Source organism: Pelophylax lessonae (assembly GCF_965119305.1).
Source record: "Pelophylax lessonae genome assembly, chromosome: 3".
Lineage (NCBI taxonomy): Eukaryota > Metazoa > Chordata > Amphibia > Anura > Ranidae > Pelophylax > Pelophylax lessonae.
The window spans coordinates 61,281,154-61,302,684 of record NC_138770.1 but is presented as its reverse complement, the minus strand read 5'-3'; the positions used below and the strand labels follow the sequence as shown (position 1 = coordinate 61,302,684).

The following is a 21,531-nucleotide window of genomic DNA, read 5'->3' as shown; positions in this document are numbered from 1 at the left end:
ACTGCAAAATGCTGGATTTATTAACCAGCATGGCCATCATTTAGCTATGTTTCATGTTATTCTCCAACAACCTGACACACCACTAGACCATAGGTCCACCCAGAACTTTATATAAGGTCAGAAAACTGACTTTCTTGATACCATCTGATCCGTCAATCTACTATCCCTATCACGTCAGCTAAGAAGGTCTCACAAGCTCCTCCTAGCACATACAACCTTCTATCCATGCTTAACAGCCTGTAAGCCACTTTAAAATGGCCCCTTTTGAGTTCTGTCCATTTTGTTTGGGTCTTTACTAGGGAAATTCACCTTTTTTCTTTTGGTCTTGGTGACCAGAGTCACCAGGGGTTGAAAAAGGCAATCAAAAGTTTTGAGTTGTCACTAGAACTGGAGTAGAGGACTCCTGTTCTGTTGGCAACTAAGTGAAGATTTGCCTTAAATTAGAGGCATCTCCTGTTAGTTTCTGTTGTATTTTGATACAAGAAGTAAAGGAAAACCTACGCAATGGGACACAGACAGAAAAAAAAATAAACTTGACTATTCCTTACTGTATCCCAAAAAAAAAAAAAAAAAACTCTTTGGATTTAGATAAACCTAAGGTACAACACCCAACTTGGTGAAACTTTTTGGCATTTATTGCTTACAATTTTGTTGACCGTTTTTCTGAAACAAATGCCCCTCATAAATTCTGATTATTTCGTTGCTCTAATACAGTGGTCTCAAAGCTTCGGCCCTTTGCTTTCTTTTATCTGGCCCTTGGTGCCTTAATGCATCCACTGACACCAATGATGGCGCCTAATTCTCCCAGAAAAGGGCACAAAAAAGGGCACAATTGTTCCCACTGACACCAGCAACGTGGCACAATTCCTCCTACTGATACCAATGATGGGGAACAATTCCTTCTACTAACACCCATGATGGGGCACTATTCCACCCACTGACACCAACAATGGAGCACTATTGCTCCCACTGATGCCAATGATGGGGCACTATTTCTCCCATTGACACCAACGAAGGGGAACAATTTCTCCCACTGACACCAACAATGGGGCATTATTCCTCCCACTGACGCCAATGATGGGGCACTATTCCTCCCACTGACGCCAACGAAGGGGAACAATTTCTCCAACTAACACCAACAACGGGGCACTATTCCTCCCACTGACGCCAATAATGAAGCACTAGTCCTCCCACTGACTCCAATGATGGGGCACTATTCCTTCCCAAGGGCACTAATGATGGGCACTATTCCTCCCATTGACACCAATGATGGGGCACTATTCCTCCCACTGACGCCAACGAAGTGGAACAATTTCTCCCACTAACACCAACAACGGGGCACTATTCCTCCCACTGATACAAATGATGGGGCACTATTCTTCCTACTGACACCAATGATGGGTCACTATTCTTCCCACTGATACAAATGATGGAGCACTATTCCTCCCACTGATACCAATGATGGGGCACTATTCTCCCCATTGACACCAATGATGGGGCACTATTCCTCACACTGATACCAATGATGGGGCACTATTCCTTCCACTGACACTAATGATGGGACACTATTCCTCCCACTGACACCAATGATGGGGCACTATTCCTCCCACTGACACCAATGATGGGGAACTATTCCTCCCACTGATACCAATGATGGGGCACTATTCTCCCCATTGACACCAATGATGGGGCACTATTCCTTCCACTTGTTTGCTCCCACTTATGCCAGGGCATTTTCTACTGACCACAGGTTGGCCCCCCTAAAGTATGGAGGACAGTAAACTAGCCCTTTGTTTAGAAAGTTTGAAGGTCCTTGTTCTTATACTATAAGCACTTTGAGTATGACCATTGTAAAAATAAAATCGTCAAAGTCTAGGGAGTAGTGGTGCACACACAACCTGATTCCATGCCATGGGAATGGAAATATTACTATACGATTCAGAAACTGCAGCTTATTCAGAAATAGAAATATAAGCTAAGGGGAAAGCTTGGTGTTTTTTTATTTATATGTCTAAATATACTATTTCTAAATTAATTTTAGTTTTATTCACGTATTATTCAATAAAATACACAATGGGGTGCAGGGGAGACATGAGCCTACATATATTATAGATACAACATAGTTAGAATGTTGTTCATGATACTTTCTGTATTTTCCCTGTTAAATTTTAAGGATGCACTTTCCAAGGTTTACCCCTTCTCATTCCAAAATAGAATATTGCTTCACCTGAAAAGAAGGGGATAGACCACCAAAAGCTTGTCCCGAAAGAGCAAATAAAAAAAGGTATAAGGGACAGTAATCAGCTATGTTGTTTCAAGTGCACCAATACGGCTGCAATAAACGTAAGGATTATAGATCCTAATCCCTTCTTCTTTCTCTTTAGTGCCAGGAAGCTGAGCTCCTCAAACACCTGGCAGAGAAGAGGGAACACGAGCGTGAGGTCATTCAGAAAGCCATCGAGGAGAACAACAACTTCAGCAAAATGGCCAAAGAGAAGCTGACCCAGAAAATGGAGGTCAACAAGGAGAACAGGGAGGCCCATCTAGCTGCTATGCTCGAGCGTCTGCAGGAGAAGGTTAGTTAAAGGTTAGTTAAAGTTGTGTCTCACATTCTAAACTTTTATTGCTTGTTTCATTTCGTCATGCTCACCATCCTCACCACAAAAAAAGTGAGGCTGTTGTAAAAAAAAAAAAAAAATCTTGGTAGCTGGTGCCTGCAAAAGAAGAGGTATTATACTTACCTACAGGGATGAGCTCAGGTGTATTCAGATCCAAGTCTGAACCCAATCTAAATGAGCCCGCCAGAAAGCTGTCACCTGTACCGGGCCAAAGATCAGCAGCCATGACACCCCCAACAGTCACATTTACACACATCACAGAAGATTGGCCTAGTACCAGAGTTGTATAAAGTACTCAAAACCCATACTTGAGTAAAAGTACAAGTGCTCGATCAAAAAGTGACTTGAGTAGAAGTGGAAGTGCTCGATCAAAAAGTGACTTGAGTAGAAGTACTAAAGTATTCAACATTTTTTGTACTTAAGTATTGCAAGTAGTTTTTTTTTTAAATTTTGCTACTCAAGTACTGAAAGTAAAAGTACAAGTACTGTTTCTGTAGTTATTAAAGAAAGAAGTCAAAAGTTTGAACATCATATTGTTTTTTATTATTTCAAATGCAGCTTTTATTTATACATACAGTAGCTTTTATTTTCGTATGCGCTGATAATACACATGTTTTGAGCTTCATGAAACCTCCCATCTACTGTTCTGGCAGTGGTAATTTTTATAATTGTAACGGGTAACTATGCAGCACAAAAAAAAAATATCGGAGTAGAAGTATTGAAATCATTGAAAAAATGTAGTGAAGTAAAAGTGGAAGTAGGAGAAAAAAATTCTACTCCAGGAAAGTACAGATACCGCCTTTCGCTACTTAAGTACAGTAGTGAAGTAGTTCTACTTAGTTACTATACATCTCTGCCTAGTACCGGTGTCATCTTCTGGTAGGCTTGCTTTGGGATCTGAACATGCCTGAGCTCATCATTACTTCTCCTACTTGTGCTTCAACTTCCATCATACTCTTCAGCATTCAACATTTTTTGGAGTGCTCCCCTCCCTAATCCACAATTCCATTGGTTGAGTTCTAGGTCACTCCAGTGGTGTATTTTGGTTTTGTGTTGCCCTAGGCAAGACTAACATTGGGCGCCCCCCCCCCCCCCCTTATGTAAATTTGCCCCACTCCTTTTTTAACAGATGTGACTCCCTCCAAAATTGAAGGACTACAAGTCCCAGCATGAACCCCTGAGATCTCACGAGAGGGGGGGTGAGAGGGGGTGGGAGTGAGAGGGGGTGGGTGAGGGAGAGAGAGGGGGTGGGTGAGGGAAGGAGAGAAAGAGAGAGCGGGGATGAGAGATAGAGAGAGAGGGGGCAGGTGAGGGAGAGAGAGAGGGGGATGAGAGAGAGAGGGGATGAGAGAAAGAGAGGGGGGAATCAAAGAGAGAGAGAGGGGGGGATGAGAGAGAGAGGGGATATGAGAGATAGGGGGGGATGAGAGAGAGAGGGGGGATGAGAGAGAGGGGGTGATGAGAGAGTGGGGGGATGAGAGAGAGGGGGAATGAGAGAGAGGGAAAATAAGAGAGAGAGAGGGAGGGATGAGAGAGAGGGGGGTGAGAGAGGGGGGATGAGAGAGTGGGGATGAGAGAGAGTGCGCGAGAGATAGAGGGGGGATGAGAGAGAGAGGGGGGTGAGAGAGAGAGAGGGGGGATGATAGAGAAAGAGAGAGGGGGTGAAAGAGAGAAAGGGAGAGAGAGAAGAGGGGTGAGAGAGAGAAGGGGGTGAGTGAGAGAGAAAGAGGGGGTGAGAGAGAGGGGGGTGAGAGAGGCGGTTCTAGCAACCAGTGGCCAATAGAGTCTCAGGTGGAGGGGGGTGGCTTTTTTGCTGCCCCCCTGAAAAGTGCCGCCCTAGGCCTGGGCCTTGTTGGCCTAGGCCAAAATACTGCACTGCTGTAGAGTCAACTTCCACCCAAGTACTAGGTGGACCCTATTCTTCAGGGGACCTGCAGAGTCAACGTCCACCAAAGTACTAGGAGGACCCTATTCTTCAGGGGACCTGCAGAGTTAGTGTCCACCCAAGTACTAGGTGAACTCTATTCTTCAGGGGACCTGCAGAGGCAACGTCTACCCAAGTACTAGGTGGACCCTATTCTTCAGGGGACCTGCAGAGTCAACGTCCACCCAAGTACTAGGTGGACCCTATTCTTCAGGGGACCTGCAGAGTTAGTATCCACCCAAGTACTAGGTGAACTCTATTCTTCAGGGGACCTGCAGAGGCAACGTCTACCCAAGTACTAGGTGGACCCTATTCTTCAGGGGACCTGCAGAGTCAACGTCCACCCAAGTACTAGGTGGACCCTATTCTTCAGGGGACCTGCAGAGTTAGTATCCACCCAAGTACTAGGTGAACTCTATTCTTCAGGGGACCTGCAGAGGCAAGGACCACCCAAGTACTAGGTGGGGATTCCCCAAAGGGAAACCTCATAGAGGGGGAAAACCTGCCCATAAGCTCACGTGCTCTACCCCTCAAGACTTTTCAAGGCATGGGCACACTCAAAACCAACACTAGCTGCAGTAAAGAAGTGAGCACACATAATGTGAAGCACACAAAAAAATGCATGGGTTGTACGCTTGATACTCCGTAGAAGAGAAAGGACCCTTCCGACGGGGACTGGGCTACTCGTGGTCTACCCAGCCGAAACCAGGTTGACCCTATTCTTAAGGTGTCCTGCCAAAGCAAGGTGCACCCAAGTATTAGGGGGGGGGCTCCCTGATCATGTGGTCTCCCTGTCAAGACTTTCAGGACAAGGAGAACTTACACCCTACTAATGAACTAATGATGCTGGAGCGAGTACATGTATGGAGGAAGTGGCTGAAAAAGCTTACAGGAAATCTCCAGCACTGAGATGCAGCTTCTTTTTTTGCATATGCTTACGATAGCCAGGACATTAACAAATGCCATTCAGATGGAGACTACATGCACTTTAAGCAGGGTAATTGCATTCCCTAATGTACAGATTGCCAATAGAGGAAGCAGATACAAATTGACTATAAAGTAAAGTATATTAATGAAAATATGAAACAGCAAGCATGTAAAAGTATAAAAGAATCAAGAATATGTTCTAGTCATGCAAAATGTGATACTGTGACCTCCCTCTAATTGTCAGCAACTTATCTCCTCTGCAGGATAAGCATGCGGAAGAAGTTAGGAAAAACAAAGAGATGAAGGAAGAAGCTTCCAGGTAGAAGGTGGTGGCTTTACACAATTTGGACTGAGGACTCCACGGGGTGCCTGAACTGCCCAGCACAATAATAAGCAAACCGAGACTCTTTTATTGCTTTTTTTTTTCCCTTTCTTTGTTTGTGAATGTTAAAGAGATGACTGGCAAAAAAAAAAAAAAAAGTCGCCTTTTTTTTTCCAGAGAAGCTTAGGGATGGGAATTTGGGATGATGTAACGGGAGGGGGTCGACCATCTCATCCGCAAAGACCTAAAAGAATCGTACCCTAGGAACCCAGGCTCCGATGTCTTGCCACCGTGTCACTACACATACCATACCATACTAAAAAAATAAAATAAAATAAAATGAAAAAAGCCAGCTTGCCGCGACGGGAGCTGGGAATGGCGGTTTCCTGCTGCCGCAGAGCACACCAATTAACCGCTCTCTATACCTGCTCTAGGAAATGCTGTTTAATGGCACTGATTTTATATGTCTACCATTGTATTGTCAATACATATTGAATTTCCCATTTACCTATCTGCCTCTGTGTCTGTTATTTACTTGCTTCTTCTTTTTATTTTATTCCTTTTTTAAGCCAAAAGTTAAAGTCCCAGTTCACATTAGTGCGATGACAGATGTCGCATGGATTCGCAGCGTACTGCTCTGAAAATCACATGTGATGTCTGTGCGATGTGAATTCAGCCGTACATATACATATATGGCTGCAATTCACATCGCATTCGGACAGAACTCGCACAGGACCCTTTTTTGGGTCCGCAGCGGAATCGGATCACATGGTGGTCCACACCTATGCGATCCAATTCATGTCTAAACTGACAGTTCCAGGGCCGTATTTAACATAGGGTAAAAGGGGCAGCTGCCCCGGGCCCAATTATTGTTGTGGGGCCCAGGGCAGCTTCCCCTTGAGACTGCACTGCCTGTAAATATTTAGTAAGTGGATTTGGGAGGGCCCAAGAAAATGTTTGCCCAGGGTCCAATAAATATTAAAGACGGCCCTGGACAGTTCACATAGCTCCCAACTGCCCCTGATTTCAAGGGACTGTCCCTCATTCGGAGCAATGTCCCTCTGTCCCTCTTTCCTCCTCATTTGTCCCTCATTTTGGTCTGATCTATATAGTTGTATAAAAAAATGCACTTTATATCTTTCAAAAAGTGTTTCCCAGTGCTAAACCTTTCATCCAATTTCTAAATTGCTGCATTTCTAAATTCCAAAAGCCATTATAAAGGAATAGGAGTGGTAAAAAAAAGCACTTGTAGGTTTAATCATTTTTTTCTTGTACAATTCTCCTTTAAGAGGGGCGTGGCAGGGGGGCGTGTCCTATACCTATAAATTTTTGCTAATAGGTGTCCCTCATTCCCATCTCAGAAAGTTAGGAGGTATGCAGTTCGCATTGCCATATGCAAATTGATATAGGGGTGCCATTAACTTTGTATTGACACCCCCCAGCGATTTGCATATGCGAACTGCCTGCGATTTGAATGCGATGCGGGAAGCCGCAGTGGATTCGCAGGGTTCCTGCATCGCACATATGTGAATCGCCACTATATCATATAAAGATTAATTGTTATCTTATTATATTTTGCCTTCCCCGTTTTCTCTTATCCCCACCCCTCCACCACCCTCAGTCAACATGCTAATGACATTTTTACCCACTTCAGCCTCGGAAGGATTTGCCCCCTTAATGACCAGGCCATTTTTTTGCGATTCGGCACTGCGTTCCTTTAACTGAAAATTGCGCGGTCGTGCGACATTGTACCCAAATAACATTGTGGTCCTTTTTTCCCCACAACTAGAGCTTTCTATTGGTGGTATTTGATCACCTGTGCAGTTTTTATTTTTTGTGCTATAAACAGAAAAAGAGCGACAATTTTGGAAAAAAGAAACACATACATACATACATATATATATATATATATATATATATATATATATATATATATATACATACATACTGTACATACATACATACATACATACATATTTATATATATGTATACATACACATACATACATACACAAATGTATATATATATATATATATATATATATATATATATATATATATATATATATACTGTATATATATTTTTTTTCACTTTCTGCTATATAACATTCCCAAAAAAAAAAATTAAAAATCTAAATTTTTCATTATTTTAGGCCAATTTGTTTTCGGCTACATATTTTTGGTAAACAAAATCACAATAAGCCTATTTTTATTGGTTTGCGCAAAAATTATCGCATCTACTAACTAGGGGAAAGATTTATGTCAGGCGGCGATCTGCGATTTTTTGCGGGACTGCGACATTGCGGCGGACAGATCGGACCCCTAATTGACATTTTTGACACTTTTGGGGGTACCAGTGACATTACTACAATAATCAGTGCTAAAAATATGCACTGTTACTGTACTAATGACACTGGCAGGGAAGGGGTTAACCCAGGGGCAATCAACGGGTTAAATGTGAGTCTAGGGGGTGTTTTCTAACTGTGGGGGGGGGGGGGATGGGCTTGTGAAATCAATGCAGAGACCTGTGTTTCTAAATAGGAGGAACACAGGAGCCCTGCATTGACCCCAGAGACAACAACGGTCTGCTGTGTTTACAACAGCAGACCGCCATTTTCTCTTCACGGGGAGCATTCGCGACCGCCAGCCCCATGGATCGGCTTCCCCACTGCGCGCGCCCACTCGCCAGCGGGGAAGCTGATCCACCGGGCTGGCGGCCACAATTGCTGGCGGGCACCTGCGATCGCTCCCCGTGAAGAGAGAACGGCGGTCTGCTGTTGTAGTACGGGTACGGCGGTTCGCGGGAACCTGCCGCCGTATACCGACGGCGGCTGGTCGGCAAGGGGTTAAAATAGAAATGAAATGAAAAACATTTTTGTATAGATGGAAAACAATAGAAATACTCTTCCTTTTTTTTTTTATAAGTGATCACATTCCCTCAGTTCTCAGCTGCATAAGAGCAGGGGGGAGGAGAAGCAGCAGCACACTGAGCTTGCCAGTGACAGACTGTGCAGCGGGGGAATGTCAGGACAAGTCTGATTATTGGAGGACAGCAGGCTGAGTTCCCAGCACAGCTAGAGAACTGACCACGGTGTGCTCACCTGCTTAGTGTGGTCAGTTTTTATATGGAAAGCAGAGGGACTGGCAGGAACACCAGGGATTCCACACAAAGGAAGCAATACAAAGAGAACAGGATACATTTTTATACAAGTGGTACAGCAGGCACAAATCAGGAATACTAAGCGTTGGGGTAGCAAGCCCTCGTTCACACAAGCGCGATTTGTCATGCGATTTGACAGTCCCAAATCACATGATAAGTCGCACCCATCGCCAGCCATGGAACCATTCGAATTACCGCGACTTTGAAAAAGATTCTTGCACTCATTCTTTTTCTGATTTTATTACGACTTGCATAGACTTCTGTTAAACGAAGTCGCCGGCCGAAATGAAATTGGTGGTGCAAATCGCATTGATCTGCGGCTTTGAAGTTGCGCGATGTGAATGCCGCACCGGTGTGAACCAGGGCTAAATGACAAACTACATTAATTTATCACTTTACAACTCCTTTTCTTGTAACCGAAGGAGAGTCAACAGACCTGAAATCCCCCCCCAAAAACGTTGCGTCCATTCCCGCCAACTTGGAACACTCACTTTTTGTGACATGCAGAGACCACGTCAGGGGCAGGGGTGTCAAAGTCAAGTTTATTACGGGCCCCATCAGCATTATGGTTGCCCTCAAAGGGCCGGCTGTGTCTGTAAAACTAGATGTCCAGAGCACCCCTCCCCCTTCCCCATTACATCAGATGTTAAAGAGTCCCTCCCCATCATCAGAAGTCAAGAGTCCCCCACCCTCCCTTACATCACAGTGCGCCCCCCTTATCTTGTGCTGCTGTTGCGAAAAAGCTAGGGGTGGAGCAAGGAAGCAGAAACTGCAGGGTCTGGAGGAGGACCACAGTGACTGAAGTCAGCTGCTGGAGTCTGAATGCTGGGACAAGGGAAGATGGGGATCAAGGGCACTGCCGGGACAAAGCCATCTAGAGACCAGGGCAAACATGTCAAACTGCGCCCCCCCAAAAAGACGTATGAGCATGTGTTAGTAAAAATCCCCCCCCCAAAAAAAATTGAGCACCAATCTTCATACTTACCCCCTAAGAATAAACCCCCCCTCCTCCCAGGACAAATCTGCCCCCTTGCTGAAATGGCCTGACCTAGCTCAAATATTTGCCCCCCATCACCCCTCCCAGCTCAAATCCCATCTCTCCTCAAGTTCCCTCAGCACAAATCCCCCCCAAGAAAAATAAATAACTCCCCCCCCCCCCCCAGAACAAATCCTCTATCTCTACCCCTCAAATTTCCCCTCCAAGTACACATCCTCTCCTCGACACTCCAAATCCCCCCTCTCAGCACAAACCCCCCTCCCCTACAAATTTCCCCTCCTAGCACAAATACCCCCCCCCCCCCCCATAAAAATGCCCCACCTAGCACAAATGCCCTCTACCATAACACTTGTTTTAACACAAATCCTCTTCCCCCCAACACAAACCCCCCCCCCCAAATCACCTTTCCAAGCACACCCACCCAAGTTTCCCCTTCTAGAACAATTTTTACCCCTGCTGCCCCCCAAATTCCCCAACCTAACACAAATCCCCCCCCCATCTCCTCATGGTGCCCCCCCCCCCACACCTCACATGATGCTACAGTGCCCAGGGTGCCGCCTCTCCTGCCCACCCCTTGTCCCAGCCCTGATCAAAGGGGTACTGTAGCTGCACAGAGAGATGGAGTATCTGTAGGAGTTCTGTCCTCCTCTCTGCTGTCGATTGCTGAGATGAGGGGGGGGGGGGGGAGCAGAGACAAGCCTCTCTGCGCCTGCATGAAGAAGTGCAGAGCCTGGAGGAGGAGTTCAGTCCTCCTTTCTGCCATCGACTGAAGATACAAGGTGGAGGCAGAAACAAGGGGATTGCTGCAGCTGCAAGGGAGGTGTGAGGGCCACACGAAATAGCCGGAAGGGCTGGATTGGGCTTGCGGGCCTTGCGTTTGACACATGTGACGTAGGGTCTAAGGCCGGCCATACATGGGTCAAATTTGGAAAGAATTGGCTTTCGAAAATCTTATCTAAGAATGTTTGTTCGAATTTCGCACCATTAGTGGGCCCATTTTCGTGCGGCCATCGAATTTGAGTGATCGGGCATGTTGAAGATGTTTTGAAAAACAAAGAATTTTCTAATCAATGATGGGAGAGTCATATAATCGAAAAACAAATGCGCATGAGCACAAGAAAAGGAAATTCCCAGAAAGAAAAGAAGAATCCCGGCCACGAAAATTCTTTTCTGTAGCAACATGGAGGTAAAATTGAAGGCTTGGTTGGTCGAACTTTGAAATCAATGGTGGCACCATCGGATCACAAAACGCACTAAACTTCTGATTTTCAAAAGAGAATTTGTTGGGAATTTGACCCATGTATGGCCTGGGCATTACCAATTTTTACGCCAATTGTTATTTTTTTCACAGAAGGTAGACGTCTTTCTGACTTGGAATTCACTATTAGCCATCAAAATGCTTTGATTGATGGGTTTCAGTTATTTTGAGTAAGTGTAATGTAAATGTTTTCCTTCCCTCCGCACGGAAACACCCCTTTGCGTTCAGCTTTTCCCTGAACCTTCGAAGAACCAGCGGCTCAGAGCAGTGCCATCTTAAGAGCCTTATAGGCCCCTGGGCAATGCAGTGCTCTGGGGCCCCCTGCCTACACAATCACCCACGAGAATACACATTACAGGGAACACTATATACTACAAGAGAGTACAACTACTACCTGGAGTATATACCTTACTATATACATATTACAGGGACCAATATATATACTACAAGAGACAACTACCTGGAGTATATACCTTACTATATACATATTACAGGGACCAATATATACTACAAGAGACAACTACCTGGAGTATATACCTTACTATATACATATTACAGGGACAAATATATACTACAAGAGACAACTACCTGGAGGATATACCTTACTATATACATATTACAGGGACCAATATATACTACAAGAGACAACTACCTGGAGGATATACCTTACTATATACATATTACAGGGACCAATATATACTACAAGAGACAACTACCTGGAGTATATACCTTACTATATACATATTACAGGGACCAATATATACTACAAGAGACAACTACCTGGAGTATATACCTTACTATATACATATTACAGGGACAAATATATACTACAAGAGACAACTACCTGGAGGATATACCTTACTATATACATATTACAGGGACCAATATATACTACAAGAGACAACTACCTGGAGTATATACCTTACTATATACATATTACAGGGACAAATATATACTACAAGAGACAACTACCTGGAGGATATACCTTACTATATACATATTACAGGGACAAATATATACTACAAGAGACAACTACCTGGAGTATATACCTTACTATATACATATTACAGGGACCAATATATACTACAAGAGACAACTACCTGGAGTATATACCTTACTATATACATATTACAGGGACCAATATATACTACAAGAGAGTACAACTACTACCTGGAGTATATACCTTACTATATACATATTACAGGGAACACTATATACTACAAGAGAGTACAACTACTACCTGGAGTATATACCTTACTATATACATATTACAGGGACCAATATATACTACAAGAGAGTACAACTACTACCTGGAGTATATACCTTACTATATACATATTACAGGGACAAATATATACTACAAGAGACAACTACCTGGAGGATATACCTTACTATATACATATTACAGGGAACACTATATACTACAAGAGAGTACAACTACTACCTGGAGGATATACCTTACTATATACATATTACAGGGACCAATATATACTACAAGAGAGTACAACTACCTGGAGTATATACCTTACTATATACATATTACAGGGACCAATATATAGTAAGGTATATCCTCCAGGACAGGTAGTTGTCTCTTGTGTCGATCATCATCATGCCATGGAGAGAGAGAGTTAAAAAAAGAATATCAAGCAGCCTGGCAGCTGGGCTGGCTTCCTTACCTTTTTCGGCTGCACATGGGAGGAGGTGGGTGGAGCCGGCGGAGGTGGAGCCAGTCTTCTAGGCGCGGAGACCGATGGAGAGGAGAGGAGGACGAGCCGACGAGGATCCTCCTCCGAGTCCTGTCCTCCGCTGCGGCGCTGTGCATCATGGGTCTGCTCTGCTAACGTCACTGGTTGCTAGATGCCAATCGGGCTGGTCTTAGCAACCAGTGTCTGTGCAGTGCAGACTCGAGCCACCACGGCCACCGCCAGCGGACAACAAGGGGGGGGGCCGGGCCGGCGGACAACGGGGGGGCCCTAGACCACCAGGGACAGTAATTGCCAGTTTGCCACCATCCATGTGGGGCCCCTTGGCAAGTGGGGCCCCCGGGCAACCGCCGGGCATGCCCATTGGAAAAGACGGCCCTGGCTCAGAGGACTTTTTAGGTGAAAACCAACTTCTGTTACATTGTTGCAGAGTTTCATAATTATGCTAAAAAAAGACACAAGTCCATCTAGTTCAACCAATAGAAAAAAATACATTGTCTTCTTTACATCTCTATCTCTACCTTAAGTGCCGGTTCACACTAGGTCGCTCCGACTTCGGGGGCGACCTGTGAAGTCGCGCGCACCGCGACTTCGGCGCGACTTGCACGGACTTCACATAATGAATGTCTATGCAAGTCGCTCCCAGGTCGCCCCGAAGTAGTACAGGACCCTTTTTCTAAGTCGGAGCGACTTGTGTCGCTCCTATTAGAACGGGTCCTGTAGCACTGCATGGACCGCGACAAGTCGCCTGACAAGTCACGGTAGTGTGAATGGACACTAAGAGTACTTCGGTCAAAAGTAGTGCAGGAACGTTTTTCTAAGTCGGAGCGACTTGAGTTACTCCTATTAGAATGGTTCCCATAGCACAGAATGGAGCACGACTTGTCAGGCGACCAAGTCGCCTGACAAGTCGCGGTAGTGTGAACCGGCAGTAAGTGCCGGTTCACATTTGTGCGATCACAGAGATCGCATGTAATTCGGAGCGCACTGCTCCTAAAATTACATACGATGTCTGTGCGGTGCGAGTTCAGCCATACAGTTTGTATGGCTGAATTCGCACCGCAATCGCACTAAAACACGCATAGGACCCTTTTTTTTGGTCCGCAGCAGAATCGGATCGCATGGTGGTTCACACTAGTGCCATCCGATTCTGTGCAAACTTACAGATCGCACTGTGATATGTGATCTGATCTGGAGGTATCGTTAACTTTTAATTGACACCCCCAGCGTATCGCATGTGGCAGTGTGAACTGCCAGGGGTGAGGATGCGATGCTGGAACACGCTGTATATTCGCAGCGTTTACGCATCGCAGAAATGTGAACCGGGACTAAGGACCCCGCGTGTTTCTGACACTTGTTTACAAGTTAAAATCAGTATTTTTTTCCTAGAAAATTACTTAGAACCCCCAAACATTATATATATATATATATATATATATATATATATATATATATATATACACACATATATATATATTTTAGCAGGGACCCTAGAGAATAAATTGTTGCAACACTTTATGTCACACCGTATTTGCACAGCGGTCTTACAAACGCAATATTTTTGGGGAAAAAAACACATTCTATTTAAATAAAAAAATAAGAAAAACACTAAAGTTAGCCCAATTTTTTTCTATAGTGTAAAAGATAATGTTACGCCGAGTAAATAGATACCCAACATGTCATGCTTTAAAATTGCGTACGCTCGTGGAATGGCGACAAACATTGGAACTTACAAATCCCCATAGGCGACATTTTGAAAATGTCTACAGGTTACCAGTTTAGAGTTACAGAGGAGTTCTAGGGCTAGAGTTATTGCTCTCGCTCTAACGATCGCGGCGATACCTCACATGTGTGGTTTGAATACCGTTTACATGTGGGGGCACGACTAGCGTACGCGTTCGCTTCTGTGCACGAACTAACGGGGGCGGGGGCGCTTTAATTTTTTTTTTCCAATTTATTTTATCTTTTATTTTTTATTTTTACACTGTTCTCTTCAAAAAAAAAATTTTTGATCACTTTTATTCCTATTACAAGGAAAGAATACATCCCTTGTAATAGAAATAAGCATGACAGTTCCTCTTTAATGTGTCACACTAAACTACACTACACTAAAAAACAAAAAAGTCCTTTTTTTCTATTATGAAAAAAAATGGGCTCCTTTAAGGCCATTGCTAGGAAGCGACGTATGACGTCGCTCCGGTCCTCCAAGGCCATAGAGTGGAGTGGGGGCCATCTTGCCCTCACTCGACTTCCTGCCTGAGAAAACATTGGCCCGGATAGTTTTCCTTGCTATCGGCGGGTCTGGTAAGCGAAGAAAAACGACCAGGAAGCAGCGGGAGGGGTGGGCACCTCTCCAACACCCATAAAGGTGATCCTGTGGCGAATTTCGCCGCTGGGACCCCCCTTATGTTAAAGTAGACCGTCCGCCTTTTAAAAAAATACCGGGGTTATGGCAGCTATCTGCTGCCATAACCCCAATATTTAATGTCAAAATACCGACGTAAATAAATGGTTGGCGGTCCGTAAGTGGTTAAGGACCGGGTCTTTTTCTGACATCTGTTGTAAGTTAAAATCAGTTTATTTTGCTAGAAAAATACTTAGATCCCCCAAACATTTTATATTTTTTTTATCAGAGACCCTGGAGAATAAAATGGAGATCGTTGCAATACTTTATGTCAAACCACAAAAGTAAAACAAAAAGAAACAAATCTGCTCTCAGGCCCCGTTCACACCTGAGCATTCTGTAGCTTGAAGCTCGAAGCTACAAAACGCTGGAGGAGAAAAAAAATCAATGCTTCTCTATGGGGATGGTTCACATCTCCAAGTCGCCTGAAGCCAAATGCCTGAAGATAAAAAAAGTTCTGGAGCTTTTTTGTAGCTTAAATTGCGCAGATTTGGGCATTTTTGGCAATGTTTTTATTCCCATAGAAGTACACAAAGACGCACGATTCGCGTGTTTTTATGTGCTTTTGCGCATTTTGTCGCGCAACTTGGCGCGTTTTTCTGACCCAGGAAGCGGCTGAATAACATAGCAACAAATGATGAAACAGATAACCTTTTATCTATTGGCTAATAAAAAACGTCCAAGAGCAAAAACGCCGCATAAAAACGTGCATGGAAACATGCCAAAGTCGATCATAAAAACGTGCCAAAATCAATCATAAAAATGCCCAAAGACGCTACGCTCAGGTGTGAATGCAGCCTAAGGCCCCTTTCACACAGACAGTCCGTTTGTCCGTTTTTCATCCATCCGTTGACGGATGAAAAACGGACATCAATGCATCTCTATGTAAAAACATGCGTTTTCATCCGCTTCCGTCAATGTCCGTTTTTTTGAACGGATGAATGCCCTATTTTTCATCCGTCAAAAAAAAAACGGATCGGACAAAAAACGGATGACAATGGATGAAAAACGGATGAAAATGGATGAAAAACTGATAACTGACGAAAAACGGATGAAAAAACGGATGAAAAATGGATGGAAAACTGATACATTTTGACGTGACTGAACTGATGAACTGAACGGACCGTATGTGTGAAAGGGGCCTAAGGCCCCTTTCACACAGGCGGACCGTTCAGATCCGCCTGTCCGTTTTTTTGGCGGATCTGAACGGTCCCCCCATACATCTCTATGGGGGATCGGATGTCAGCGGAGACATGTCCACTGACATCCGATCTGATCCGATCCGTCAAATCTGGACGGATGGAAACCCTATTTTCCATCCGTCCAGCGGATCGGATGGAATCGGATGAGAACGGACCGACGGTCCGTTCCCATCCAATTTCCCCCATAGAGATGCATGGGGAACTGACAGCTGTGTCTCCGCACACAGCGCAGAGATACAGCTGTCATCCTCCTGCTCAGCGGGGGATCGGCGGTTCGATCCCCCGCTGAGAAAAACTGAATCCGTCCGACCGACGGATAGTGTGAAAGGGACCTTAGTGTTACTAAATAAGGTGATGCAGCTGAACACAAATATCTTTGATACCAGATATATATAAAAATCGTGCAAAAAAATAGTGCAACGCACAAACAAACCATATCAGTAATTCAATAAACAAAATAAACACTGTGATATCACTTTCACATTGGTCATTGTTTGTCACGGTGTTTATTTCATTTATTGAATTACTTATATGGTTTGTTTATGGGCTGCACTATTTTTTTTGCACAATACTTTATGTCAGACTGCATTTGCGCAGCCTTCTTACAAACACAATTTTAAAAAAAATAACACTTTTTTTAAATTAAAAAAATAAGAAAACAGTTAAGTTAGCCCAATTTTATTTTATAATGTGAAAGATAAAGACATGATACCCAACATGTCATGCTTCAAAATTGCATCACAATAATGGAATAGCGACAAACTTTGGTGCTTAAAAATCCCCATAGGTGACAATTTAAAACTTTCTACAGGTAGGGTGACCACGTGTCCCGGTCCGCCCGGGACAGTCCCGTATTTGGAGAGTCTGTCCCGGGTCCCGGTCACCCTCATTCCGGGACAATGCAGTGTCCCGGAATGATCTGAGCCCGCCGTGAGCCGCCGTCCATCCGCCGGTCTGCCGACTGTGAGAGAACAGACTGTACCATGTCCGCTGGATGAGAGGGAGGATGGCTGGGCTGTACCATCATGTTAGAGGGCGGGCGTCAATTCTAGCCAATACGAGAGCAGTGAGCAGAGGAGTGTGGCTCCGCTCCTCCCCTGCCTTGCTGCACGCTGTGCGCGGGCGGCCGAGTGAGAGTCACGTGACGAGGACGGTGACGTCAGCCGGAGCCAGATCTAGTCAGTGACAGTTCGTTCCCCCTGCATGGATGAGTTACTGACCTGGAATAAGCGAGCAGCCACTGATGATACCTGACCTGCGTGCCTCACCAGTACAGTGAAGGTAAGGTAAGGATGGCAATCCCCGAGGTTGATCCCAAAAATCAAATACCCAGTGGTAGGTCACATAATTCTATCCTGACAGATTTCCTCTTCCTTGTTCACCAGAATGCATTAAAACAATCTAAACAAATCTAGCAATTTGCTTCTTTCCACTTCATCAGAGCAGGAAACCTATAAAAACATTGCTTTCTTGGTTGATGAATTGCCATTAATACAGGTCAAAGGCTGGGGACCAGTTATACTGACACTTGATTTCTTTATCCTAATACAGCTGCAAATGACAGGTCAATAATCATTATGGAAACACTCGGCTGATAATAATTTATACTTGTTTTTGACAATTTTGGGTGAAAAAAGGGCACACGCTGGCCATATTAGGGTACAGTCTGTCCTTTCACTATATTTGGTGTACCTAATAGTCATCTTTTTTTTTTTTTTGGGCGGGGGTGTTGTCGGGGGGGGGGAGGGCGGGGGTGTTGTCGGGGGGGAGGGGGGGGTGTCCCTGAATGGCAGTTTGGAAAAGTGGTCACCCTATCTACAGGTTACCAGCTTAGAGTTACAGAGGAAGTCTAGGGCTAGAATTTTTGCTCTCGCTCTAACAATCGTGGCGAGACCTCACATGTGTGGTTTGAACAACGTTTACATATGTGGGCGCGCAGAGCTGCTGTTAGAAATCACGAGGCCCTGTAGAGCCTACCTATCAATAAAGTGCATATTCACATAAGAATATATGATAAACATCATAATGGCATAAAGTGCAAAAAAAACATCTATAAAATGCACCGTGCCGTAGTGCAATCTCAGGTGTACAAACTCATTAAAAAATAATATTATATTAAAAAATTAATCCTAATGATAAACAAAATTTTGTGACCAGTGACAAGGCTAACATATTATTGGAGATAAAAGAATAGGAGGACATCTAGTGGTGAAGAAGACACATTGCTATTCCAATGGTGATTTGATACTACAGGCTTATTCCAAGTATCATTGAGCCTGAGGCTAGAGAGAACAGTGGTGGCATGTAGATGAAGAAGAGCATCATATATAAATAGCAATACTGGTGAAGGGATACATATAAACTTTGTTGTGGACTTGTTTGCACATATTTAATTTTGTTTATCATTATGATTCATTTTTGACTATATTATTATTATTTTTATATGAGTTTGTACATCTGAGATTGCACTACTGCACGGTGCACTTTATAGATGTTTTTTGCACTTTATACCATTATAAGGTTTATCATATATTCTTATATGAAAATGCACTTTATTGATTAAGGTATCATATTTTATAGCACCTTACAGGCAGCGCTACATTACAGAGGCGTAACTAGAAACTTCAGGGCTCTAACTTTCTGCAAGTTCGCAGAACCGCCTGAATCCCTCTGCGCGTCTAAGGACGCGCAGTACAATTGAATGTCCCGCGTGGCAGACGAGGCAGCCGGGGGGGTGGAGCAGTGCGCCCCGACCCGCCCATTCTGTGACAATAGCGAATGAGAATTTGCTATTGTCACACGGATCCTCCTCCTGGCCAATCAGGGAGCGGGTCCTCCCGCTTCCTGATTGGCCGAAAGGCAAACACCGTGCCATTGGACAAGGAGGAGGCGTCGCGGGAGGACTGAGGACTCTGAGACGCGGCGAGCTGGGGACTGAAGAGAAGCTGCGACTGCGAGACCGTCCGTGAGGTAAGTGCATGGGTCTCATGGGGGGGATCGCTGGCACTCTGCAATTGGGGGCAATGCTGTTGCTGGCACTCTGCAATTGGGGGCAATGCTGTGGCTGGCACTCTGCAATTGGGGGCAATGCTGTGGCTGGCAATCTGCAATTTGGGGCAATGCTGTGGCTGGCACTCTGCAATTAGGGGCAATGCTGTGGCTGGCACTCTGCAATTGGGGGCAATGCTGTGGCTGGCACTCTGCAATTTGGGGGGCAATGCTGTGGCTGGCACTCTGCAATTTGGGGCAATGCTGTGGCTGGCACTCTGCAATTGGGGGCAATGCTGTGGCTGGCACTCTGCAATGATTGGGGGCAATGCTGTGGCTGGCACTCTGCAATCATTGGGGGGCAATTCTGTGGCTGGCACTCTGCAATCATTGGGGGCAATGCTGTGGCTGGCACTCTGCAATGATTGGGGGCAATGCTGTGGCTGGCACTCTGCAATCATTGGGGGGCAATTCTGTGGCTGGCACTCTGCAATCATTGGGGGCAATGCTGTGGCTGGCACTCTGCAATCATTGGGGGCAATGCTGTGGCTGACACTCTGCAATCATTGAGGGCAATGCTGTGGCTGGCACTCTGCAATCATTGAGGACAATGCTGTGGCTGGCACTCTGCAATCATTGAGGGCAATGCTGTGGCTGGCACTCTGCAATCATTAGGGGCAATGCTGTGGCTGGCACTCTGCAATCATTGGGGGCAATGCTGTGGCTGGCACTCTGCAATGATTTGGGGCAATGCTGTGGCACCTGTGCATTGAAAGGGGGCACGCTGGTCTCTCTGCATTGAAAGGGGGGCACGCTGGTCACTGTGCATTGAAAGGGGGGCACGCAGCGCTGGTCACTGTGCATTGAAAGCGGGCATGCTGGTCACTGTGCATTGAAAGAGGGCACGCTGGTCTCTCTGCATTGAAAGGGGGGCACGCTGGTCACTGTGCATTGAAAGGGGGCACGCTGGTCACTGTGCATTGAAAGGGGGCACGCTGGTCATTCTGCTGGGAAAGTCGGAACTGGTTACTAAAAGTTTTGAATCCCACAACTGCATGAAGGGCCCCCCCAGACCCCTGGCCGGGGCCCTTCCCTTCAAGCCTGGGGCTCTTCCCACTTATCCTGGAGCCCTTTACTCTCGTTGTGTGGCCCTTTATTACGGTCCTGCAGCGGGACCCTTTCCTGCTATCTTGGGGCCTCCCCCCGGTGGTGAAATGCCAGGGCCCGGTCACAAGTGTGGCCTTTGCGATCCTGGAAGTTCACCCACTGGTGTCAGTAGTTTTATTTTTTGGTATTTTAATTGTATTATATTTTATAATTTTTTTTTTTTTACAATGTCACTGACTATGACTCTGCCCATTCAGAAAAGGAAGGAGCTGGTAAATGACATATTTACCGACCCCTTCCTGGTTCTCTATTGTGACACATCCCCTGCAGCAGCCGGCAGGAGAGGGAAGGGAGCACATTGGGGGGGGGGGGGGGGGGCCAGGGGAGCACACAGGGGCCCAGAGACAGCAGAACACAAGTGAACTGGATAGGAGGAGCAGCGGGGGCAGCATACAGAGGAACCAATCTCCTACATTTTCCTCCTGCAGCTACAGGAGGAAAAAGGAGGACAGTGATTTCTCTACATGCTGTCCCCCCCCCCCTTCTATCCAGATGTACAGGGGAGCCGCACAGGCCCCCTGGAGCATGGGGCCCGGTTGCAATTGCAACCCCTGTAGTTACGCCCGTTACATTAATACCCATTATTTGCACATTATAACAGCTAAGGATAAGCATTAAAGTGTCAGAAGCAGCCCTTACTGGTTGTTTATTTTGTTGTTTTTTTTTTTTTCAATCGTTATTCATTCATATACACTATTTATATATATATACACTGATAGCACGAGAGTTTACATACTTATCATTTCTGAGAGATGTACTGTAATGGATATACATATAAATACAGTACTGACAAACAATCAGAATAGGATAGGGCTCCCTCTAGTGTTGTCTTCTAGACATGACAGCATGTCCCAAAGAGTC

General features: G+C 45.2%; 1 protein-coding gene across 2 annotated transcripts in view; it reads left to right on the top strand.

Annotated features, from left to right (window-relative positions):
• The window catches only part of STMN4 (stathmin 4), a 36,073-nt gene extending 29,775 nt beyond the window's left edge, over window positions 1-6,298 (top strand). The window contains exons 5-6 of one of the 2 annotated variants that reach the window (XM_082252435.1): window positions 2,385-2,587; window positions 5,733-6,298. In XM_082252435.1, the coding sequence (XP_082108561.1) occupies window positions 2,385-2,585 (201 nt within the window). In that variant the 3' untranslated portion in view covers window positions 2,586-2,587; window positions 5,733-6,298. The remainder of the gene's footprint in view (window positions 1-2,384; window positions 2,588-5,732) is intronic. The other variant, XM_082252434.1, reaches the window with a different exon arrangement.
• The last annotated feature ends 15,233 nt before the right edge of the window (window positions 6,299-21,531 follow it).